Raw genomic sequence first — 13,169 nt, forward strand, 5'->3', positions numbered from 1 at the left:
TCATTTTCTTTATTGCAAGTTATAAACTGACCAATCAGATGCCTCAATAAAAGTATATCATGGAAGATTCAAAACATTTGATTGACAGATTCTCACGATCCCACTTACAGGTGATAGTGGTGTGGCCTAAATGGTGAGAGTAGTTTCCATAGAAACAATAACTCAGATCTACTCAAACCAATCACACTTACTCACATTGTTTGGCTCCAACATGACGGTGTTTGTATCGCAAATAAAATGGCGACTGAATTGACTTAAATTGGTTGGAGCCGGAAGTAAGCCGTTCGTCAATTAATTTTAGCAAACGTTAACTTCTCCCTCATGATAACTTTTCAATCCTTTGACACTTCCGTGAATTTAAAAGTTTTTATTTAAGTTTTTATCTGAGCCTGGTGTGAACGTAGCTTCACTCGCTCCAGTTCTCTTATACAGTCATTTGACTTGAAAGCTGCTTTGCTTGAGCTTCTCTCATGGCTGCTGCGCTCTTTAAATGTTGCTTTGCTTGACTCTGTTTGTTTGTGTGTCTGGGGTCATCCCGTCCTAACACATGCTCGGCTTCTCTGTTTTCCGTAGCCATTCTCTGTCTGAAAGCAGGCGTCTTTTTTCAGCCATTTAAACCCTCCACTTTGAAATTCCCTGCCAGAGACAACCAGGTATGCATCATCTTCCTGCACTCGACCTTTTTTGCACCCTCTCCCCCTCTCATCCCAGACTGTCTTGTGCTAGTCTTGTCTTTGCTAGGCCTTTCATTAACTCAAATCATCGTCACTTTTGGGATCCTTACATCCCGTTAGAGGTGTGGAAATGCTAAATTTGCTAAACTCTTAAAGCAGTTCTTTTTGTTTCCAGCTGCATTTGAGAGATCTGAGAGATTGATTTTGCCACAGGTGATTGTGATGTCTGGCCATGAGACTATTCGAGTCCTGGAGGTGGAGGTCGATGGATCTCAGTCGTCGTCTGCGTCGGATGGGAAGAGCGAGGGCAAAGCTGACGAGGGCATTTCTGCGGAGCAACCTGAGGCCAGGAGCACCCCGAAAAGCATTTCTGTGTCCACGAGTGCTGGAGAAGCAGGTAACGAGGATAGAGGTCTCGCATACTGAGATTTGCACAGCTTTTGTGTTAAAATACAGCCAAAGTATAAAAAGCTGCAAATTCCCGCCCTACTTTTTCTGTGCATACATCACAGCTTGTTCAAATCTGAGGGCAGCTGCTGCTCGGATAACCCCTTTTTCCTCCTGAAACATACCAAAAATATAAAAAAGTGGCACAAACTCTTAAGGCTTCTTAAATAAATAAGAAAAAAATCACAATGAAAAACCTACAAAAAATAAGTGGATTTAGTTTTCTGCCAATAAAATGTTTTATCATTAAAATTAAATAGATGGAGTTAGAGTAAAGCTGCAATAAAAAGTGGTCATCGTGAAGTGTTGCAATCACAGGAAAAGATGTAGAGGGGCAGCAGATAAACTACACCGTCCCATTAAAAACATTACATCCAAATAACTTAAGTCGGACTAGCCTCCAATTAATTTATTCCATAGATTTGCAGCATTTTATTTGAAACACGTGACGGGTTTCTGTGCAACCTAGAACTCAAACTCATCATAGCAACTTTACCCAACATAAACAAAGAAAAACAAATCCGTTGATTTTGGTTTAAGTCAAGTTACAGGTGGTTTTGTTTTGCACAAACATGTAAATTAAAATGTAAATAACCTCCGTGTGCACCGTTCACACGCCAGGCCCTACAGGCTGATCACTTGTAGTCATTAGGTCGTACGAGTTTGCAATGAAACACGGCCGACCTCTTTGAAAATAAAAGCTCCTCGAGGTCGGCGGGCGTTAACTCCGGCTCTGATCCCACAGCGATGGGCGACCAGCAGGTGATGTCAGTCGGTATGCCCGCCGTTCAGACGCTGACTCCTGCCATCCCGATCAGCGTCTCCATGCATCAGCCTCAAACCGCCATGCCCATCACCGTACAGGGATGTCCACAGGTACACACATCTCTTTTTAGAAGTTTAGTTGGTTCAAATTTAGTGTAGAAGCACAAAAAATAAAGAGCTTCATTTGCTGTTGTTTGCCCCACTAGGTGCTGACGCAGGAAAGTCTGGCCACTCTTATGACCGGGATGATGGCTCAGACGGGCTCACTGGGCCAGCCTCTGCTGATTCCTCTCAACATGTCCGGCTCCATTGGCGGTCAGGGTGGCTTAGCGGTTCTGACTCTCCCTACCACCAACGTTGCCACGCTTCCTGGTCTTGCAGCCACAAACCCAGCCGGAAACCTCATCAAGCTACCCTTTACTGGCCTTCAAGGTAAAACGGGGAAACTTGAAACACAACAATTGCTTTATTACCCAGATTTCATCATTAGAAAACCTTCTTGTCTTCTTCAGCTGCAACCGTCCTGAACTCCATTCAGCCGCAGCTGCAGGCCGGCGCGCAGACTGTGTTCCAGCCACAGACGGCCTCCATTCAACCAGTGCAGACCGCTGTGCCGCAGGTGACGCCTCAGCCAGCGCAGGCGACGAGCACGCAGGTGACCACCGTCCAGAACAGCTCTGCTGCCTCCACGGTGTCGCCGTCCAACATTTCTGTCACGGCTCTTCAGACTGCGGGACTGTCCATTAACCCAGCCATCGTAAGGCTTCGAAAACTGTCCTCCGTTGAGATGTTTTCCCTTCCCAGCCCACAGTTTCAGCTTCTCTTTTTTTCTTTTACACAGATCAGCGCTGCCTCTTTAGGAGCGCAGCCGCAGTTCCTCACCTCCCTCACCTCCACACCCATCATCAGCAGTGCCATTTCCAGCATGGCGGGCATCACCAGCCAGATCATCACAAACGCCCAGGGACAGGTAAACGTGGATCACAATTCTAGACCCCATTTGTCTGTCTGTGCCTCTTTAAACAAGCTTTACCTCTTTGAAAACTGTAACCATTTAACACCAGAGCTGTAGCGGCGGTGTTGACTCTCTGAATTACGGTGACTCTTCAACCGTGAGCACAGTTAACATAACTCCAACAGATTCTGAAAGCTGAAAAAAGCAGCTTTGTGCTGATATATAACATTTTGATGATGCAGTTTTTAGCCAAAATTCTACGGAGCTCCTAAAGAGACATCAAAGTAAAAAAAAAATGTAAGTACAAAAAAAAAGTTATTTTCTAAAAATTGAAGGTAAAAAGAAATCGGATCAATAACTAATGTGCACCAGTTACTATTTGTTGCCATCTGGTACGCACCATTTAGTAACCAGACTTTTTTTCTTAAAATGTAAGTAAAAAATAAAATGATTGTTACTAACTGGTGTGCACCCGTTACTAACCAGAATATTTTTTTTTCCAAAAATTGAAGTAAAAACAGCTTTCTGATTGCAATCAGGTGCGCACCAATTACTATCTGGTGCGCAGCAGTTAGTAACCAGTTTTTTTTTTCTAAAAATTGAAGTAAAAAACAAAAAAAACATTCTGGTTACTATCTGGTGTGCACCAGTTAGTAACCACAACATTTTTTTCCCAGAAATAGAAGTGAAAAGAACTTTATACTAACTGGTGTGCAGCAGTTAGCCAGATTTTATTTAACTTTAATTTTTAGAAAAAAAAAAATTATTTTTACTTCAATTTTTTATTACTTTAGTGTCTCATTAGGGGCTCCTTGTGCCCCTTCTAGGACTTAGTTTCTGCACAGTGGCAGTAGTTCGTCAGAAATTCACTTCTGAGTTGTGGGCGGGACTACAGGGACAGAGTTAGCTCATCCCCACTTCCCATCATCCACTTGTTTATACCCTCTAATGCTTACAACCCCTCACAACCTCAAATTATCATTACTGGTGAAAACAGAAATGGCGAGCAATATTGGAGCTACCCAGCTGCACAGTTTTGAGGCAGATGTCAGCTCACATGAGAAAGACGTGTACATACATGGATCTATACAAGTGGACGCATCAGAATGGAAATGTGCAGCTTGTGACCCAGCCATCAGAAATACTCCTTTTCAAACCACATTTTTTTTTCATCTGCTCCTGATTCACAACAATTTCAATACAGAAATACTCAGAAATGCAATTTTAAGCTGAATTTTAAGCTGAATTTTCATTTAAGTGAGTCTCTCAGGATCGGTCGGACTTTCAATTTTTGCGTAAAACGGTCAAAGATTTACCGTTAATTCAAAGAGCGCGTATTACTTCTTGTCACCAGGACAGCTCTGGTGTTAAAGGGTTAATGTGGATGGATATTTCATCATTTTCAGTTAAAGTTGCTTCATATCTTGTGTTGTAGATCGGTTCATTTCCTCGTCAGCACTAATCACTGAGCTTAGCTGCTTCATTCCTTCATGACTGCAGCTCTTTCAGACACCTTTTGGTTCATTTTTGGCATTTATAGTTGAATTTAGCAACATCTGTAGAATAATTTTAGCTTCATTTGCTGGAAATGATTCAACCCACATTAGAGGGCTGAAACAAAATCAATAAGTCAGCATTTTATTCATAAATCTTGAGGCGAGTAAACCCATGTACTCCTTTTATCGACTTTTCTTCTAGACCTCAGGTTAGATTCTTTAACAGGCTGAAAATGTGTCTGCTTTAAGAATCAACAAACACAGACTCGCACTTGTGATTTCACAGAAACTATCAAAACAAAAGCCTCAGCACTTTCTGGAGCTAATGTTCCTCTCTGCTAGCAGCAGGTGTGATCGCTCAGAGCAGCGGCCATGTATGTTTAGAGGAAAGTAATTCTGCTGCATCTGAAAGGCAATTTTGTCATTTGTAAGCACGCTCAGAAGCCCTGCTGAGTTGGCTGTTCTCAGTTCGGAGGAATTACTGAACAAAGAACAACATCTTTTTTTGTAACACTGCATCCCCACTCTGAAAAGATTTCCTTTTGCCCTGACAGTCCATTTTTTAATGACTGTATAGAGGAGGTTGGAGAGAGAACGTTGTACTGACAACACGAGCTCCCAGGCAATTTAAAATACATAATACATTGTTTTATTCTGAATTTGTGCCGACTTCTTCATCTATAGTAAAAGTAACCTAAAAGTGCTATTTTAACACATTACATTTCTATGAGGAAATTGATTACTTTTTAAGAAACAATAAGAAGTCATGAGTCTTGAAATGAGGTTGAGGAGCTGCTTTGACCAGAAAATGTGTTTCTTGAGAACAGACTAAGCAGAAGTGGGTTTAAGAAAAGTGGGTGTGGCTTAAAGTCTAAAAAATCCAGTAAACCATATCAGATCATCCAGCTGTACAGCACACCTGAGTAGAAACTCTTGTGGTTCAGGAACAGAAAATGCTTGGACCTAAATACTGTGACTGCTATAAAGTAATTCTACTTTTTTAATTATTTAATATTGAACTTCTAAGGCTTCAAATGTTCTAGATCTTTTTTGTTTTTTAATTTACAGTTGCTTTTATTTTGAAAGGTTGGAAAGCCCGAGTTCATCTCAGTTCAGCATTTTTGTAAATGAAGGATACTTATTTGATGAAATAAAATTAAAGTATTTAGGTTAACAGTCATAAATGTTCCAATGTAGCAAATTACAAAGAGAAGAGGTTCAGTTCTACTTCTCATAATATCCCAGATGTTTGATTTGACCTAAAAAATGTTGCTTTTTCAGCCTTACCATTAAATATCTGTATTTTTCTTTTGGTTGTGGGAATGGAAACTATAATTACTGCCCCACTCTCTCCATTGATGCTTTATCTGAGTTGTTTTTTATACTACAACAGTAGAACAGATGTACCATGTGTTTCTTATCTTCTCTCATACTTTTTTTATGTGGCAGAACTTGATGTTTTTTCTTTTTTCTTGTGGTGTAGAGACAGACTGTGGCTGGTCTGAATCCTCTGATACCTGAAGGGAAATTCATGGGTTGTTGTGTTAAGACACTTGATTTCTCTAAGTATTTATGCAAAACAACATGAATGTCATTAATTTACATCATGCTGTAAACAAGTATACTTACGATGGAGCAAAAAAGTATTTCTACAAGTTGTTGCCCCACTTAAATAAGATGAGTTTGGTCTGTAATGTTCATCATAGATACACTTAAACAAAATGTAAAACTTAAAGAATCCAGCAACATTTATTGTTTTTTTAAAGAATATATTGGTATTTTGACAGAAAATGATGATTTGGTCAATAACAAAAATTCACCTACTTTAAATGTAACCCTGATTGTCTGTGACGGATGTCAAATATTTTCTGTAGATCTTCACCAAGTTTTTACACAAAGCAGCTGCTATTTTGGTCCATTCTTCCATGCAGATCTTCTCAAGAGCTGTTATATTTTGAGGCTGTTGCTGGGAAGCGAAATTTAAACTCCCTCTACTGGTTCTCTAATGGTTTGAGGTCCAGGAAATTACTAGAACACTCCAGAATCCTAAAATGCTTTTTATGTTAACGTTGCTTTTGGGATTTTGATTTGGGAATTTCATCTTGCTGGAAGATCCTCAGTGTTCTCGCTGATGGAAGGTTTGTTTTGTTCTTGGTTGTACTGAAAAACAATGAATTTCCCCGTGTGGGATTAATAAAGTATATTGATTGATTGATTGATTGATTGATTGATTGATATTGATCAGTTGTCCTGTCCCCTTTACAAAAAAAAAAACTACCCCCAAACCATGATGTTTCCACCCCCATGCTTTGCAGTGGGTATGGTGTTCTTGAGATACAATTCAGAATTCTTCCCTTCAAACCGTTCCATTTTAGGTACACTATGAGATTCTCCCAATCCTTCTCTAGATCATCCAGATGGTCTCTGGAGAGCGTAAGTCGGGTCTGGATATGTGCTGGCAAAGTCCATGACAACATTGTGTGTTTGTCATTGTTACTTTGGTCCAATCTCTTCTCAGGTCATTGACCAGTTCCACCATGTAGTCCCGAGATCCCTATTTTTAAGATCATTTGTGCCCCAGCTGGTGAGATCTTGCATAGAAATCCAGATGGAGGGAGGTTGTAAGGAATTTCTTCCATTTTCTAATAATCGCTTCAGTAGTTGATCTCTTCCCTCCAAACTGTTTGCTTATTTAAGATTGGTTCTTCCCAGTCTTGATCAGGTCTATAATCTTGTCCCTGGTGTACTTCGACAGCTCTTTGGTCTTGATCATGGTGGAGAGGTCTGACTGTTTAAGGGTGTGGACAGGTGTAATTTATACAGATAACCAGCTCAAACAGATGACATTAATACAGCTAATAGAAGAGCTTCTTAGTAATAACTTGCCGAACTAGTGACTGACAAAAACGTTTTCTAAAAGTTTTTCTTTATGTTTTAGAATCCCTGTCATTTCCAAATGTTTAAATCCCCTTTGAACACATTTTCAGGTCATCGGGACCCTCCCCCTGTTAGTGAACCCCGGCTCTTTAGCAGGAGGAGCCGCGGCTTCCACCCTCCCCCTCCAGGGTCTCCAGGTCCAGGCCGTGACTCCACAGCTGCTCCTCAACACCCAGGGCCAGATCATCGCTGCTGTGGGGAACGGACCTGCTGCCATTCCAACCTCTGCTGCCGTGTTAACCAAAACCGCTGCTCCTCCGGCGCTGAACAAGCCGAGCACACAGGTTAGTAAAGACCGTTTGTAGAAAACAAATCACTTCTAAAAGCAGCAACTCAATTGTCTGTTTTTTTTTTTAATTCAGCCAGAAAAAGAATCATCAGAACTTATTTGTTACTGTTTCTCCCAGGCTTCAGTGACGACTGCCACTCAGTCACCGGTGGTCATCGCGCCGCAGCCGTCCATGTTGAAGACCGGCGCCACACACCCCTCCATGGCCCCCATCAACTGTGGAGAACTGGCTAAAGTGGGCCAGCTAGTCAACAGTACGTAACCCCAAGACAATATGGCCACAGAGAAAAAATATGGCGCTTAAAAATGAATAGCCGGAAGTCCCTCCCCCTACCGGAGCTGGACGGAAAAAAACAGCATTTGCGCCCAAAATCATTTGCTGGAAATCCTCAACCGGAACCCCCAATTTTAAGCTTTCAGTTACAGCTTATTCACATTTAAAAGCTTAAAAGCTAATAGGACTGAAAAGTTTTTAAAATATCATTTTTGAAAGGGGTTCCTAAAGTTTAGTAACCGGCTAAAGTTGCAAAATTTCCGCTTCCAGCTAGAGGCTGTTTCTGGCGCCATCTTGCATGTGACCATGTGCCCCTCCGTAACCCTCCCTCTCCTGAAAGCAACAGTACATCAAAAGTTTCCTTTTAACTCTTCACCACTGCAGAACCGCAGCAAACGGCGAGCGGCGAGGAGGGCATCAATCTGGAGGAGATCAGGGAGTTTGCCAAAAATTTCAAGATCCGCCGGTTGTCCCTGGGACTGACGCAGACGCAAGTGGGGCAGGCCCTGACTGCGACGGAGGGTCCAGCTTACAGCCAGTCTGCTATTTGTAGGTAAATGACACGGGCGGTTTCTTAACTTTATTAAATAATGTGAAGCTGGTTGTGGATTAGGACAGCTTTTTTTAGCTGTCGGAAGTGGAAAAGGTAAGAATAAAGCACTCTGGAAAGCTTTTCATTTGAACTTTACTTATTTTCGGAAATTTACTGTTTTTAAACTTGATTGAGAGTCTTAATTCTAATCAATTTCTCATGAAAATTTAACAAACTCTACTTATGCCATTTTAAAGTGCAGTGTTTTAAAACAACACCTTTCCCGGGTGTCCTTCGACAGCTCTTCGGTCTTGATCATGTTTTTTTATTACAGATTTGAGAAGCTGGATATCACCCCTAAAAGTGCCCAGAAGCTGAAGCCAGTTTTGGAGAAATGGCTCGCCGAAGCGGAGCACTGGAACCAGAAAGGCCAGCAGAATCTGATGGAATTCGTCGGCGGCGAGCCTTCGAAAAAGCGTAAACGCCGCACCAGCTTCACGCCGCAGGCGATCGAAGTCCTGAACTCGTACTTTGAGAAGAACGCCTTGCCCACGGGCCAGGAGATCACCGAGATCGCAAGAGAGCTTAACTATGACAGGGAGGTGGTGCGAGTGTGGTTCTGCAACCGGCGACAGACGCTGAAAAACACCAGCAAGATCAACGTCTTCCAGGTTTAGGAGCAGCTCCGATTCTTTTTTTTTTGGAGCGCGCTCTTGTTCATGATGCAGAATGTGCTCTGAATTTGAAGAAAAACTAACCAAGGAGATGAAGGAAATCATTTTATTGTCTGATTGCTGAAAGCAATCAGAGTATGTTGTTGTAATTCTTTATTATATTTTATTATTCTTCTTCTTCTTCTTCTTCTTCTTCTTATTATTATTATATTTTATTCCGTCACTTTTTTGGATCGCTACTGTTCTTACAGTTTTAAAGATATTAAAGTGCTTTCAAAAGTAGTTTATGAAGCTCTATTTGGAGAAGAGTGCCATTACTTTTGGTATGCGTTGGAATTATGTATGATTTTATATTAATATTTTTATGAAATATTTTTCCCATAGACTTAACATTGGAAGCACTTTAAAATGCTTATAACTTCAAAAATACTGAAGATAATTCAATGAAACTTTACAGTATTGTAGCTTATAGTAATCTACACAAGCTATAACAATTGTGGCTTAATGGTGCTCTATAGCGCCACCAGGCGGCCGTTTTTGTAAGAAATTCGTTTTTGGCCTCTATCTCGAATACCGTAAGTCGTATTGACGTGCTTTCTTTTTCCATGTGTTACTTGGATGCTAATGAACGTTTTTCAAATTGGGACCACCCACTTCCGTCTACTTAGATTTTTCGCAATTTGCGATTTTTTGTAAAACACGTTTTTGGGTCCCTATTCAACATAGTTTCCCCAAACTTTATGAAAATTGGTACATACCCTATTTGGACTACCCCGAGTCCAATGGTACCACTCGTTCTGCGATGTGATTTATAGTTTTCATAAAAAACGTAATGCTAATGAGGTGGGTGTGGTCCCAGACTTTAAAGTGCTCTAAATCCTGTACAGATTGTCAGAACTTCACAAATCTTAAAACATAAGTTCATCTTAGAGTGATAAAGAACTATCAAAAGAATTATGAAAATATTCCTATAGGTGGCGCTATAATTTAGGCAATTGTGTTTAGGCCTATATCTCATAAAAAACTTAACCTAGCTACATAAAATTCAACATGTATGTTGTATATGGAGTGTTGTATAACATACCAGAAAAGTAGGTCGCCTGCGCCACCTAGTGGTGACGTAAGAAGGATTAGCTAACTTTGGAGTAGTTCTTGTATCTTCTAAGCAATTGCAGATATCGAAATGCAATCACTTGTAGTTTGTTAAGCTGTCCAAAGACATGCTTGGTTTAAGATTTCGTACCATTTGGTGTCATATTCGATTTTATATGAATTTTATAGTTATCGTTTTTTGTATTGAAAATACCATAGACAAATTTTAAACCCCTATATCTTGGAAAATGTTAGACCTATTGGTATGAAACTTTGTAAGTAGATACATCTAAGCAATATTTATATGCTCTATCAAAACTGGCTCTATTGCGCCACCAGGTGGTCACTTGTAGCACCAAAGTGTTTCTGCCTTAATCTTCAAGAGCATTTGTCTTAAGCACCAGCTTTTACTCCTTCATGATTCATTGGATACTAAGGTAACAGTGGATATTTATCAGCGATCTCTATTGTGTAAGAATTGTTCGCAATTTACGATTTTCCGTAAAACACTTACTTGACTCCCTATGTCACATACTTTGACTAATCTTTGCAATGTTCTGCACATACCCTATTTGGACCACCACAATTCCAGTGGTAATATCCGTTTTGCATAGTTCCGTACCGTTTTTGCGGAACACGTTATGCAAATTAGACGGGAGAGATTGTAATGTTTGCAAGGCTGCAGCCCCTTAAGAGTTTAACATAACTTCACCAAATCTTCAAGACTGCTTCCACAATCTAAGATAAGTCAGTGCAACAACTTTGACGACAATATTCCTGTAGGTGGCGCTACAATCTATTCCAAGTGTTTTGTGCAATATCTCCAAAAGTAATTGAGCTACATGGATGAAACTTGGCGTGAAGGTCGAACATAAGGTCTTTCACAGTTGCAGCTGTAAAATGCTTCAAAGCGCTATTGCTTTCAGCAATCAGACGCAATTTCTTCAAGGAATTGCAAATCTAGTTTGTTATGAAAGAGTCCTAAGAAAGAATTTCTAATGATGTTTGAGTACACGGAACTACACGGTCCTGTCATGTCATGCAGTATTTAGAACTTTTTATACGAGTGATTTTATAAGCTAACTCATTTGACTTATTCTATTTTAGTCATGTTCCACATCGAGTTCTATTGATTCTCAAACGGTTATTTATTCAACATAAATGTTTAACATGTTTGTCCTGCATGCGTATTTTCTTAACAGTCGTAAGAAGGAAGACTTTTCCTTGGCAATAACTTTTATCTAAGGGACTCGTGAAAGTGACGAGTCTTCATCTTGCTCTACTGATCGGGACAATCATACCTTTAGTTACGTACAAACCGACCATGTACAGGTCTGTCGCCTCCCGACACGAACTTTAGAAGAATCTGGCTAATCAAGCTCTATTCTGATATCTGAAAGACTTCATATAATTTCTCCTTCATGATCAGTTTTCAAACAACACTACCCTTATACCAAATCCGAGTCCCCGATTGATCAAACTTCAAGACCTTTTAGCTCGAAAACTGACTTAAAAAACTATGAAGTTACCATTGCGAAAGCCCAAAACGCTCCTATAGACACATTTACACACACTTATCAATGGAAGTGATCTCTCAAACACACGTTTCCAAGCCCGGCGTGAACACAGCATGAGAGATTTTTTTTTAAATATTGAGAAAATTGTCTAAATAACATCCAACTTGTCAAATATTCATGCGCCCTAAAAACCTGGCTTATTCCAAATAAAAACATTCTAAAAAGCCATGTAGGATGCTCACAGAACAGCAGATTATTTGCAATAATCCACGGTGCCACAATATAATTTCTTTGTTAATTTTGATTGTTTTTGTTTGTAACTTGTGTAAATAACACCTGTGCTATGAGTTGTGTAACTTCACCATTGTGTCTTGTTTTTAACACTATATTTGGTACTTTTTTGTATGTACTTCTTTATTTTCCTTCAAAAGCCATATAATTAATTTGGTTAAATTGATCTTTTAAAATCTGAATTTAATTGGCCAAATATGAAATCGACCTTTGTAAAGCCTCATGTTACCTGAAACATTATTGCTTGAGGACTTAAAATTAGTCGTGAGCAATTCAGTAAATATTTTTTTTTTTTACTGTGAAAGAGTTTACTGACAGTTTGCATATGCAATGTGAAATTATTTTCAGTAGGGGATACACTTTGGCAATTTTCTCTATTGTGATATTTTAAGATGTTTGCACTTTAACTGCAGAAAGGAAAAGAGATGCTCATTAGACCTAAACATTAGTCAAAAAATTAGTCGGTAAGAAACTTTTTAGTTGTTTAAGATAAAATCTAATCTGCAAAACTATTTCAGAAAAAGGGTAATTTTGAGATCTTTTTATGTAGATGAACTGTAAATGACAACAGAATATATAAGTTAATATGCATTAATTAAAAGAGGTCTGAGCTCATAAGTTGACAGATGTATTTTGTGCTCTACTCCTAATTTGCCTCATTTTTAAAACTGCAATCATGAAATTATTACAAGGACCTGTTTTAACATATGTTTACCTTCTATTCTTTAATTGTGTTCATATATTATATGTTTATTGTGCTAGGTTATTAAGAAATTGCTAAGTTTTAAAAAGCTACTTTTCATTTTAACTCTGGGAAAAAAACAATTGAAGGCCTCATTGAAACAGTGGATGCTGATGTCGTTTTTTTGTCCGATGAATAAACCCTCTTTATAAATCACTTCTGGTCTGTTTAGAAGTTCAGCTCTAGCAATATGAAGCCAATTCAGTCGCCATTTTTCCACGATATGGATTTTGTCAAGTTGGAGCCAGACGATAGCGATTGGTCCATGTCAGTTTTAGTCAATGTCACTATGGCAACTACTAAAGGCGGGCTTGGGAGAATCTGTAAATCAAACCTTCAAGGTGGGGCCAGCGGCCACCAGATGTTTTTACTGAGGGATCTGATTGGTCAATTTATAACTTGAATAACATGCGACAAAGAAAATATGAAAAAAAAAAAAAAATAGCAAGAACATGTCAAAAAAATGTATCACAGTAAGAATTAC

At 39.5% G+C, this 13,169-nt stretch overlaps 1 protein-coding gene across 5 annotated transcripts in view; it reads left to right on the top strand.

Moving 5' to 3' along the window:
* Nucleotides 1-13,127, top strand: part of pou6f1 (POU class 6 homeobox 1) — a 15,691-nt gene extending 2,564 nt beyond the window's left edge. Inside the window, exons 3-14 of one of the 5 annotated variants that reach the window (XR_004948206.1) lie at nucleotides 574-653; nucleotides 727-796; nucleotides 888-1,071; nucleotides 1,867-1,997; nucleotides 2,093-2,318; nucleotides 2,399-2,643; nucleotides 2,728-2,856; nucleotides 7,325-7,558; nucleotides 7,682-7,817; nucleotides 8,222-8,390; nucleotides 8,704-9,152; nucleotides 11,100-13,127. Coding sequence is in view for 2 of the 5 variants with exons in the window: in XM_036212841.1 (XP_036068734.1) it covers nucleotides 888-1,071; nucleotides 1,867-1,997; nucleotides 2,093-2,318; nucleotides 2,399-2,643; nucleotides 2,728-2,856; nucleotides 7,325-7,558; nucleotides 7,682-7,817; nucleotides 8,222-8,390; nucleotides 8,704-9,046 (1,797 nt within the window). In the remaining 3 variants the exon portion in view is untranslated. Of the gene's footprint in view, nucleotides 1-573; nucleotides 654-726; nucleotides 797-887; nucleotides 1,072-1,866; nucleotides 1,998-2,092; nucleotides 2,319-2,398; nucleotides 2,644-2,727; nucleotides 2,857-7,324; nucleotides 7,559-7,681; nucleotides 7,818-8,221; nucleotides 8,391-8,703 lie in introns of all 5 variants that reach the window. The other 4 variants (XR_004948205.1, XR_004948204.1, XM_024292110.2 and 1 more) reach the window with 4 other exon arrangements.
* The last annotated feature ends 42 nt before the right edge of the window (nucleotides 13,128-13,169 follow it).

Source organism: Oryzias melastigma, linkage group LG7, assembly GCF_002922805.2.
Source record: "Oryzias melastigma strain HK-1 linkage group LG7, ASM292280v2, whole genome shotgun sequence".
NCBI lineage: Eukaryota > Metazoa > Chordata > Actinopteri > Beloniformes > Adrianichthyidae > Oryzias > Oryzias melastigma.